Source organism: Hibiscus syriacus, unplaced genomic scaffold (assembly GCF_006381635.1).
Source record: "Hibiscus syriacus cultivar Baekdansim isolate YM2019G1 unplaced genomic scaffold, ASM638163v2 tig00110933_pilon, whole genome shotgun sequence".
Classification (NCBI taxonomy): domain Eukaryota; kingdom Viridiplantae; phylum Streptophyta; class Magnoliopsida; order Malvales; family Malvaceae; genus Hibiscus; species Hibiscus syriacus.
This window is the reverse complement of record NW_024062919.1, coordinates 675364-688243: the sequence shown is the minus strand read 5'-3', so window position 1 is coordinate 688243 and position 12880 is coordinate 675364. Positions and strand designations below refer to the sequence as shown.

The 12880-nt window shown below is 31.2% G+C and overlaps 1 protein-coding gene across 1 annotated transcript; it reads left to right on the top strand.

The window, feature by feature from the left end:
* Nucleotides 1–7444: 7444 nt before the first annotated feature.
* On the top strand, nt 7445–11889 carry LOC120147154 (MLO-like protein 12). Its single transcript, XM_039160591.1, has 15 exons — nt 7445–7623; nt 8002–8059; nt 8952–9112; nt 9245–9361; nt 9472–9532; nt 9636–9724; nt 9816–9890; nt 10001–10095; nt 10207–10256; nt 10392–10432; nt 10578–10751; nt 10890–10925; nt 11014–11081; nt 11179–11239; nt 11388–11889. The coding sequence occupies exons 1-15, from the start codon at nt 7498–7500 to the stop codon at nt 11853–11855; spliced, it is 1680 nt and encodes a 559-aa protein (XP_039016522.1). The 5' UTR covers nt 7445–7497; the 3' UTR covers nt 11856–11889.
* The last annotated feature ends 991 nt before the right edge of the window (nt 11890–12880 follow it).

The window sequence follows — 12880 nt, the reverse complement described above, 5'->3', positions numbered from 1 at the left end:
CCTCCACTTTCTTTCTTCCTATCTCATTCAACAACAGTCGAGATGAACACAGATTGTGTTTTATGTGATTGCCGACCTTAAATCCTTGGGGATCAAATAAACATGTCCTTAGCTTCGTGCTATGTAGAAGTTGAAAATTGGGAAATGAGAGAAGTAGGTTGGCTAAACTTCCATATTCGGATGGCGCACAAAATTTGTTTGATGAAACGCGTTAAAGAACTTCTCAACCTATGGAATAAGGCCTTACCATTATTGGGTTCTTGAGTTCAAAGTAAGCTGACTTGAGTTACTGGTTGATCACTATTTACTTGTAAATTCGAATACTCCATTATAAATGAAAGAAAAGAAGATTATTTGAGTAGAAGAAACGGTACTTAATACTTAACATCCCTTCCGGAATCCATCACCTTTGGACTTGGTTTCGAAAGCAACCGATTTCTGGGACTCCTCTTGGCTCATCGGATAACCAGCTGGTGGTGTAGTCACATAGGGTTCCGACATAGTGGATGTTGACGGTGCTGGGTATGCAGCTTATGGATTGTTCAAAATGAACTAAACCATGTTAATATTGTTGGATTTCCCAAAAAAAATTGGGTTAATTATAGAGTTGGTCATCAGAATATCAAATTAATTAATATTTTTAAGATACTTACAAATTGATCACCAAAATTGATTTAAGAAGATTGGGTTAAACATAAATGAATGAACACAAACGAACATAACCGAACGAACATAAACGAACATAACAGAACGAACATAACCGAACGTTCACGAACATAAATGAACGAACGAGGCCTATGTTCAGGTTCGTTCATTTAATTAAACGAACACAAAATCTTGTTCATGTTCGTTCATTTAATAAAATAAACGCACATAAACGAACTTCCCGCCGCACGGTTCATGAACGGTTCGCTGAACGGTTAGTTCATTTACAGGCCTACGTGCTTGGTTTAATCAAATATTGCAAATATTGACAAAAGGTATTATTGAATTTGAAAATGAAATGTATTATTGACTATTCGAATGATTCAGTCAGAAACGAAAATTAAAGAAGACAAAAAAGTCAAATCTGAATTTGATAAACATGGAATAATCAAGGATACAACTTGCATCAAATGGGACGCAGCAACTTTGAACTAAGTTCAATGTTCATGTTGCTTTAATCTCCACATTTTTTTACATAGGTATTTTTCTTGTTTGAGTTTCATTTTTCTACACAAAATCTACGTGCTTTGTCGCATTGAGAAATTTTTAATATAAATAGACTTTTAAATTTTTTAAATACAAAATATATATATATATATATATATATTAAATTATTTTTAAATAGTTTATGGTGATTATACACGCAGTTATTCAAATTCAACAACACTTGAGTTTATAATAAAATTTAATATATTTTCAAGGACTCTTCTTCTGTATAAAGATAGTAAATATAGGAGGAAAACACAAGGAAATAAGTGGAGATTTTGAGAGCAAGAAAATGAGCGTCGAGAAGAGCAAGATTATGATATTTGGTGGCAGCGGCTACCTCGGCAGGTGCATGGTGAGGGCCAGCGTGAGCTTGGGTCATCTCACCTTTGTGTACGCTCGTCCTCTCGACTCACACAATCCTACTTCCAAGTCTGTTCTTCTCAAGGAATTTGAATCCATGGGAGTCACCATCTTCTATGTATCTTTTCAAACCCATAATTATAATTATCAAAATCAGCATAAAATATTGATTGGTTTTTGTTATAATACACAAGGGGAGCTTGATGAGCATGAGAAGCTAGTTTCAGCTACGCTGCTGGAAATACGTTTTCAGCTTATTTTGTTGACTATATTCTTCATCCTCATCACAATCCTTCTTAAGTTCTGGTTTATGGAACTGGTGAAGCCAAGGGTAAGCTACCAATAATCCATATATTTTTAGGGTGTAAATGAATAGAATGTTTGGTGAATTGTTCGTCAACCGTTAATTTATATTTGTTAATTAAGTTAAATAAACGAGTATGAACAAAAAATTTATGATCATTTAATAAGCGAACGAACGAAAAACATAGGTGTGTGCGGTTTGTTTATATTCATGAACTGACTCATTTATCAACTCATTTATAAGTTTGTTTACTCGGTTGTTCTTTTCTTTTCATTTTTTTACATTTTAAATACTGATGAATGTATGAACTAAATTAAACATTGGGTGCATTTTAGAGTTTAAACTGTGAAACCTAAAGAGCTAAAGAACTAGTGGTGTAATTTCACCTTTTTTTTCTTTAGCTTGCAAGTATAAAAAGTAAAAAGATAGTATTGGTTGCCGAACATTAAACAAATGTCAAACAAACATGTCCTTAAATGTTGAATGAATATGTTTGGAATATTAAATGAATATGTTCATGAACGCTAAACAAGCAATCAGTAACTCATCCTAACATATTCTTTTACAACTATGTATGTTAGGCGTTGCCTTGTTCATAACAGTAATACTAAATTTTAGTCGAACATGCATGATGTAGTTGTATTCAACTGCGAGGAAGACGTTGCAGCCTATACCGTAAAAGCAGCGACGGATCCCAGGGCAGCCGATCATGTAATCATCTACAGGCCGCCGGAAAACATTACTTCTCGGTCCGAACTGATTTCGACATGGGAGAAAAAGATTGGTCGAACTCTGAAATGAGTTTATGTTCCGGAGGAGGAACTCGTAAAGCTCTCCGAGAGTGAGTTATCCATTTCATCTCCTCTCATCTCACATACATACATATATACATATTGAACGTAAATAATGGATTTGATTTTGTAGCCTTACCTTTTCCAGAAAACATTCCGGTGGCGGTTCTACACAACATATTCATAAAAGGAGATCAACTGAAGGAAGAAGATTTGAAGGCGTCAAAGCTTTACCCTGACTATAAGTATACTTCCATTGATAAGTATCTTGATATGTGCTTGGTTGACCCTCCTCAACCTAAATTAGGTGCTTTCGCTTGATCTCCATCTGCAGGCTCGTTTATAAGATTTTAATGACACGGAAACATAAAAATTAGGTCTCTAATAACAAGTATCGAAAAATTGAATTATAAGACAAAGCAAAACTAAATAAATTTTTTTGTAAATTATTTTTTATTACATTTAATAAACTATCTAATAAATACATTAAATTTTAAATAAAAAATATAAAGAAATTTTATTAAACGACCAACTACCCATATAAAACAAACATGATCCTCTTTTAAAAAGATAGATGTTAGATTTTAACATTCTACATCTTGTAAAAAATAATAAAAGAATAATTAAGTGGAAAGTAAAAATTAGTTTAAAATCATCACATCAACACCGTCATTAATTTTTTAATGGTAGATAACAAAAAAAGAAACAAAATCTAATGTTAAGTAGATTTTAAAAAAACTGAATGGTTAAAACAAAAATAAAATAATAGATAGGTGACTAAATAAAAAATTTATCAATTTTGATGATGAGGCATTTTTTAAAAAAAATCAATGATGACATAATATTATCTTATGGTGACACATCAGTATCACATTAATATTTTTAACGGTGGGTGACAAAAATGAATCAAAACGTACTGTTATATATGATTTTGAAACAAAAGATAGTTAGGTGACAAAAACAGAACATAAGTGATAGTTAAGATACTAAACGTGTAATTTATCCTTAATTTTGTTATAAATGTATGTAGTTGATTTTTCCTTAATTCATGTAATGATACTTTGATGTTTTCTTCTGTACTGAGAGGATGGGATCATTTGTACCATCCTCATTCCTCACTTCCCTGATGCATTATAAAGTTATAATTGGTATTATGAAAGAAACAATGATGATTTACTTACATGGACACGGACATGATGATTGTAAGTATCACAGTCATATAATAACGATATTAGACAATACTATTACCGCTATATAGCAGACTTTATTACGATAGCGGGCGCTATTTAAATGCCTAGTTTACACATTTGAGCCCCATTCCTTACACCTACAATGGCATAAAGTTGATTTTCATGTCATCTAAATCCCCCACCTTCAATCGCACAACTTCCTTCAAGAGGAACAGTAACGCTGTTGTTTCGCTCCTTCCATAGTAATGTGATACAACAGTTCCAAGCTAACTGGAATATAAAAGCTTAAACAACCTCCCCTCTCGCATTCAACTCATCCAACTAAGCTCACAGTCCAAAGTCAACATTGGTCTTCTCACGCCACAAGCCTGCAACACACAACCCCACAACTACCTAGTGTACGCACACACAAAATAAATAAATGGTCTCGAGACTCGGTATGAGCTAAACATAGCAGACAAAGCTTGTCAATGTTCAGGCCAAATGAGATTAGACAACTCTTTCTAAGGAGTCTATCCAACACCGCCATCCAGACAATAGTTAAGTACTTCAGGATATGACTCGAGTGTCAAACCACCTTCTCCTATCAAGAACGTTCAATTGTTGATCATTCCATCTCTTCATATTCCTTTCTTTATATTCTCTTTTTTTCTCTCTTTTTCATCTCTCCAAAATTTATTTTATTAATTTATTAATACTTTTAATCTTCTTACTTGTTTATCTTAATAAATAAGTATCTATACTCATTCAAAATATATATAGTTTAAATTTAATAAAATTAATTGTGAATGATTATTATTTTCTATTATTATATTAATATTAACTAGGGTAAACTACACCAAAAACCACTGAATTTTGTCAATTGACTCGTTTATACCAATGAACTTTCAATTTTGTCAATTATAGCACTGAACTTGAATTTTAGATTCAATTATGTCACTCTGCCATTAAGTCACTAACGAGACGATGACATGGTTAACGATTATTGACGTGCCAAAACGATGTCGTTTTGGAGCGTTTGTTTTGATGCCTAAAACGATGTTTATTGATTATGTCACTAAACTTAGGTGTTTATTGATTATGTCACTAAACTTTTAAACATATTTCTTTTTTGACACTGCATTTTTCGACCGTCGTCGACATCCAGTCGTCACCCATCACTGATCATCTTTTGCAACAAATCGATACCAAAATGGTTGCATTTGACTCCTCATTCTTCTCATACGATTAGTTTTCCATGAGAACTTGAAATTGACGAAATTAAACAAAAAAAATCTACTATTTTTTGGATGTTTGAAGACTTTATTAGATTTACGGGATTTTGGGTGTATGTTAAAAAAATATTAATGGTGAAAAGCATTATTTCAGGAAGATGAATAACATACCTCAAAACTACCCTCATCAGTTAGTTATTGAAAGAGATTGAAGTATTAAAATGTTGAACTTTTAAAAGGATTTTCGTCAATTTTAAGTGGGTTTCATGTAAAATCAATCTTAGGATAAGAAAGATGAATGAAATATGAACTTTTTGGTACCGATCTTGCTGTGACATACGACCGATGAACGACGATGCTTGACTGTCGGTGGCAGCCGAAAAGTGTAATGGTAAAAAAGAAAATTGTTTAAAAGTTCCGTGAAAAAATCGATACACCCCAAAAGTTTACTGTCTAATACGACGTCGTTTTAGGCATCCGAACAACCACACCAAAACGATGTCATCATCCCGTTAGTGACTTAACGGCGGAGTGACATAATTGAATGTAAAACTAAGTTCAACGCTATAATTGGCAAAATTAAAATTTCAGTACTATAAACGAATCAGCGAACAAAATTGTGAACAAAGTTTTATAGTATCTAACGTAGTTTACCCTATTAACTATGTCGATCCGTATTCTCAACAACATTGTTTGCCTACATTTTTGGAATTGAAAAGTCCTATACCTATCGAAAAGTTAAGGCTCACGTCAACCTCCTTTGACCTAATCAACAACAAGCAAACCCTAAATTAAAGTCTTGTTGCATTAATTAAAATTAGAAAAAAGAGGGATAAAATTTAATTAAAAAAATTGACACCGAAAACAATTTCTATATGAGAGTTTGAGGCAGAATGTAGATGTTTTATGAATGGATCAGATATTAAATCCTAGAAAGATATTTTCTTTGCACTCAAAAACAGACATTTGGTTGTTTAAAAATATTTGAAAACGTTTCTATTAATTAAATAATAATTTAATTGCAAAGGGTTTGTCTAAAAAATATCATATTTCAAAGCATATATGACAAATACGACGCTATGTAAGATAGGAATAGAAAAGGGTATTTGACACGAATTAGATAGGATTCAATTAAACTCGATTTTATAAGATCGGATTTTTTTTCAAAAATCGAGGTTGTATCAAGTTTTCTAAATGATGAGATTAGATCGAGTTATGTTTTGGATTTAGAGTGAAAATTACTAGGTCTGACGTGAGAATAGTAATAAATTGACCTTTATATATTTAATGATAATTAATATATATATTTGTGTCAAGTCAACTATAAACTTTTACTTTAAAAATTGAGTCAGATTTCAAGTCGGATAATTAAATCGAAATTAACATAAACTTAATCAAAAACTGCAATTCAAATTAATTTTTTCATAACTCTATTTCAAATATGATCTAATTCAAGAAGATAATCGAACCCTTTAAAAAAAAAAAAAGAACTCTTAATATTCCCTTAAAAAATGGTACAAGCAACTTGCAGAAAACACATGTTTGTGTCGTTTTCAAGAGTAAGTTGTTGTTATAGAATGGTCCATATTGTATCTTTTTCAAGACCAATGTCCAACTTGATCAATTGTATTTAGAGACAAAGCTTCAATTATTAGATATATGCATTTTTCAATATATAAAATTTTCTTTAACGTATTTAATGAAAATTAGTTAAATTGACAAAAAAGAAGAAAAACAAAAGAATTTACTTTATTGGGTAATAACATCTAATGTACTTATCCAAAAAAGAAAAGTCTTTAATTTTTAATTTATATTTAAATGAAAACATAAACTATTATTTACATAATAGTTACTTATTTTAATGACGGTGTTCATCTTGAACTTTTATTTATGTCCACTCTGTTTAAAAATTTTGTGTAGTTAACCCTAAAAAAATATTTATGGATTTATCACTGATAGTGCTTATAAATTATTTTAAGCATTGTTTGATAAACTAAAAAATAAATGATAAAAAATTAAATAATTAAATGTTAAATCTAAATTATAAAATATATTAATATTTTATTTGAAATTAAATATCAATATAACTAGATTGTTTAGTAGGTGTAAATATTCAAGAATGATATAGTTAAAATTTGTATGGACAGATCTAAATATAACCTTATCCAAATAATTTAATTACTACTATTATTTGGTCCAACTTGTATGGCTAAGGCAAGAAGGTGATGGTGGAGGTCTTATGAGTCAGTCTCACTTTGAAAAGTCAGCCATTTTCTTTTTGGAAATGAATCTATGATTTCCTCTCTATTATTGCAAGAATCTCAACTCTATAAATAATCCATTTCGGATCCAAAATTTTAAAATTAGAAACACAATAAAGTGAAGAAGAAAAGGCTCTACTTTCATAGAGTTTAGCAGCAGCAAGCTTGGAACCGAGAACAACAATGGCGGATGCTGATAATAAAGCACGTTCATTGGAAGAGACACCAACGTGGGCTGTTGCTGTTGTGTGTTTTGTCATAGTAATTGTTTCCATCTTCATGGAACATGGCATTCACTTGCTGGGGAAGGTATGTTTAAGCTTTTAATTTCTTTCGGATTTCGTAAATTTCGAGTTTTAATACTTCGATTTAAGTACGAGTTTTAATGTCTATAATTTTTTGTTTAATCTTTTTGTTTTGGATTTCGAGATAAGAGAATACATTTTAACTTACCTAACTTCGAGTTTAATTTAATTAATTCATATTACCATGATTGATAATTATCTATCGACATTCTTGTATACTCTTCGATATTTATAATTTTTTTCTCTTTTTCGAGTCTTTTTATTTTGAATTTTAAGAAAAAAATAATATATTTTGACTTTTATAACTTCCAGTTTAATCAAATTAATTTATGTTACGATTGTTTTAATTATATATTGACATTCTTGTATACTCCTCACACAGTGGTTGAAGAAAAAGCACAAACCAGCTCTTTATGAAGCACTTGAGAAGGTTAAAGCAGGTAATCAATTAATTTCATATTTTTTTAATCTTGTTGAAGAATTTTTTATTCATTCGGAAAAAGATTATGAAGTGTTATCCGTCAAGTGGTTAGTGGTAGGGATAAAGTTAGGTCAAATATTAAAAGGAGTAAAATATTCAAATTTGAAATACTAAGGACTTATTAAGTATTTAATTTTTAAAAAATAAAGTAGATAAAAGTTTAATTTTACTTAAATGTCAACTGATAGGACCTAAAAATATTATTATATCAAAAATTTTAAGGGAAGTAAAAATTTCTCTCTCTCCACTCTCTATGTACCTTCAACTCTACCTAAGCTTCCAGAGAACCACAGGTTGAGAGTAGAGATAACTATTTTATCAAGATCTGACAAGTTTTGACTTGACTAATCATGGTCAGATAAATTTTTATTTTGGAAATTCGTGTTTGAGGTCATATTGAGTTTTTAAGGGTGTGGTCCGGTCGGTTGAGTTAGAGTTTAAGGTGAAAAATACGATCGGAGATAATTATAATTATCTTTTATATATTTACTATAAATACAGTAATATTCTGTTCTGTTTTATCTTTTTCAATTAAGTCCTTATTTTATCTAACAAAAATGAATTATATATATATTAGTCGGGTTGGGTCAGACTGGGTGTAGATTTTAACCTAAAATATCCGGTTGAATTTTTAGTTGAGTGAGGATCCTCTTAAACTCGAATCGGATTAGATGCAAATAGGAGATTTCAATTTTCGAGTCAAATTTCAAATGTTTGAACAAATCACTTAAAAAACCGAAATTAAAAAGCTATATATGAAAGATTCGAAATTGTATCTCGAGAAATTATTCACTCGACGCATAAACATCTCTACTTCCGATTAACAAATACAATTTTGTTTTGTGTATCAGAGCTGATGCTGATGGGATTCATATCACTACTCCTAACAGTACTGAAAGACACGATAGCTGGATTTTGCATACCAAAGACGGTAGCAGACTCGTGGCATCCTTGTGATAAGAAATCAACGGATAAATATCCATCTAAAGAAATGGACCACTGTAAAAAAAAGGCATGAATTTATTCCTTTTTTTAAAAAAGCAAATACTTTTGTTTTATTAAAATAACAACATATATTTAATTTATTATTCGATTTTATTTTATTTTATCGTTTATAAATTTTAATATCCGAACATTATTGCAGGGTCAAGTAGCATTTGTATCGACCTATGGAATCCACCAGCTTCATATTTTTATCTTTGTGTTAGCAGTTTCTCATATTCTCTACTGCATTATAACCTATGCTTTGGGGAGTACCAAGGTAATATATATTAATAATTATGTAAATTAGTCTTTAAATTGGGTTTTTAATTTTATAAATTCGTGTGTAGATTTTGTTATGACATTTATGTAATATTTCTTGGACTGCAGATGAAGAAATGGAAGGCTTGGGAAAGTGAGACAAAAACGGTTGAATATCAATATTACAATGGTATATTTTCAATTTCCCAATTTATGAATTCAAAAAAGGAAAAAAAATTAGAAGATGATTTTATATTAATTTGAATTCAATTTGATACGGTTTTTTAATATAGATCCTGAGAGGTTTAGGTTTGCAAGGGATACTTCGTTTGGGCGTAGACATTTAAATTTTTGGACTCGGTCCAGTTTAACGCTTTGGATTGTAAGTATTATTTGATTCAAATTATTTATCTATTGAAACTTAAAACTTTCGAAGACAATTGATCGTAATCTTATTCTTTACTTATGGCTAGGCATGTTTCTTTAGACAATTTTTTGGATCAGTTACGAAAGTTGATTACCTGACACTAAGACATGGATTTATCATGGTAAGTTAAAAGATGAGAAATTCAAATTTTAAAATATTATTGATAAAATTATTATTACGGATTCTATATTTCATATAAATAATGACAAATTGAATGCGTTATGTTTTCAGGCACATTTGGCTCGTGAAAACGAAACAAAATTCGATTTTCATAAATACATCAAGAGATCATTAGAAGATGATTTTAAAGTTGTAGTTGGAATCAGGTGAGTGTTTTTTTTGGGAATATATTATTTGGGTTCGAATGTAAATGACAAATATAATTATATGTTTGATTTAAAATTTATTACTAACATAAATGTTGTACTAATTTGCAGTCCAATAATATGGTTTATTGCTGTCTTGTTCCTGCTTGCCTATACACACGGTAAGGATTTCATTTATTTAATTTTATTTTGTTATGGTAATAGATGTTATCATGATCAATTATATTTAAAAATTATAAATAATTTATTTATTAAACTTTTTGATGACTAATAAATGAAATTTCCCTTTTTTATAGGATGGAAATCTTATTTCTGGCTTCCTTTTATCCCCTTAGTTGTAAGTACAATATATATTTCATATACATACACATACACATATCTTATTTAGGATATGTATATGTTTTAATTGTAATTTTACACATCAAAATATTACGGAATCGAATAATATTTAAATTGATTAATAAACTCGAGTTTTTTTCCAGATAATTCTAATGGTGGGGACCAAGTTGCAAGTGATAATAACAAAACTGGGACTAAAGATTCAAGAAAGAGGAGATGTGGTGAAGGGTGCACCGGTAGTTGAACCGGGCGATGATCTCTTCTGGTTCGGTCGCCCGCGTTTTCTTCTTCTTCTCATTCATATCGTTCTTTTTACGGTAATTATTTTTATTTTGAAATAATCTTCGAATGATAATACGATAAAATTCACAGGTAAGATATAAATATATAAAATATTAAACATATTTTTTAAGATTTCAGTTTTATTTAAATATGTTGTTAATTTCATTACGCAGAATGCATTTCAACTGGCATTTTTCGTGTGGAGCACTGTAAGTTAAAACCAAAACACTTTGTTTGTTTCTCGAGAAAATGTTTAATTACATTATCTAAAAAAACACTTTTTCCGTCTTTTTTCAGTATGAATTTACCATAAATTCATGCTACCATGAGCGCATTGAAGATATCATCATCAGAATTTCAATGGGGTGAGTTGCCTTTCTCTTTTATTTTTATTTATATATATATATATATTGATGATTTGAAGAAGAAAATGATAAAATGTAACATATTTGCAATTTTCAGGATCATCATACAAGTTCTTTGCAGCTACGTGACTCTTCCACTCTATGCTTTGGTGAATCAGGTAAGAAATTAGATCTATTTAAGAGTTGAATTATCCGACCCGTTCGACCTTTACGGATTGGGTTTTGGAGGGGTCCTATTTATGTTTTAATAATAAATATTTTATAGAACTGTGAAATATTATTTTAATAAATTAAATTTGTGTGCAGATGGGAACTAACATGAGACCAACAATCTTTAATGAAAGAGTTGCGGGTGCACTTAAAAGCTGGCATCACACAGCGAAGAAACAAATTAAACACAACAGGCATTCGGAGAATACAACTCCGTTTTCGAGCAGGCCGGCAACTCCGACTCACGGGATGTCTCCTATTCATCTCCTTCATAGCCATCCCGAAAGAAGTGTCGAAAACCGCAATCCATCTCCGACGCATTTGGACTTCGAGAACGACCAATGGGATCCGGCCGATAAGTTCGCCAACTCTCCGAATCACCATGAAATCGATGTTCTTGATATCGATCAGGGTAGATCGCACTTGGAAACAAGGGGAGCAGGGGACATGACAGTCCAAGATTCTAGCACTTCAGAAATGGTTTCGAGGTCACCTCGATCGGCTCGAACACAACATGCTATCGATGTTAGTTCATCAAAAAATTTCTCCTTCGCCAAGAGATGATCGAGTCAACAATTGGAAGGAGAACCGGATTTTAAATAATATTTAGTTAGATTTATATATTTATTTGTTCTTTGTTGTGTTATATCCATTAGAATATTTTAAATAATATTTTTATTTTAGTCTTTTTTTACACCTCCGGAAGTTACTATTTATTGACAAGACTATCAACAAACTCAAGAGATCTAATAAGACATAAATCTAATTATTGACGGTCATATTTATTCACTTTTTCGATATGTATCTGAGTAATGATGATCTTAGGCCTTACACCAACACACATAAAATGTCGATGTATAAAGATAAGAAGAAAATGGATCGGTCAATCTTCCTATGAAGTCTTACATCCTTGGACTTTTCTTCTTCATCTTTACCATTGATTGACCGTTATGAATTTACTAATTGCGGCTTTCAAATCAGAAAGGATAAATTGTCAATGATAACTCAACCTACTTATTTCCATAAATAATTGGTACGACGAACATAAACACCTCCCAATAAAAGAAAACCAGACAAAATAAACTACTCAAAACAGTCTCGACCAAAATGTATGTCCCAATCAACGGGAAATCGTTAATGTAATTATAGGGTGACCTCGACCTTCGACATCATCAGGCAAGAAGTCCCACCCGCAAAGTGTGATATCTATGAGAACTGCAGTGAAAAAGACTCCGACCCATTGAGGACTAGAAAGTCAGTTTTGAAGATCTAGATTCTTCTCAAGTCCTCGACGAAACTGCTGAAGATCCGCTGGTAGTGTCAGCCCACATCAACGACTTCACTGTCAGAACAATATTAATACACAGTGGAAGCGCAATGGGGTATCACAATAGGAAGCCTTCCGGAAGATGGAAGGATAGCAAGAACAGTTGAAATCTTGTGGACCTATCTACGGCTTCTCCAACCACCCTGTGGAAGTAAAATGATCCATCAAGATACCCATTAACTTGGGCTATGACAAGCATACTGCTACGATCGACACAAAATTCCTCATAATACACAAACCACTTGTGTATAATGTTATTTTC

Bases quoted from the DNA above. Each gene is read 5' to 3' on its own strand.
- LOC120147154 (XM_039160591.1), top strand. From the start codon at position 7,498: ATGGCGGATGCTGATAATAAAGCACGTTCATTGGAAGAGACACCAACG. The intron at 8,060-8,951 runs GTAATCAATTAA...TTTGTGTATCAG, and splicing joins ACTTGAGAAGGTTAAAGCAG to AGCTGATGCTGATGGGATTC. The intron at 10,433-10,577 runs GTAAGTACAATA...GTTTTTTTCCAG, and splicing joins TTCCTTTTATCCCCTTAGTT to ATAATTCTAATGGTGGGGAC.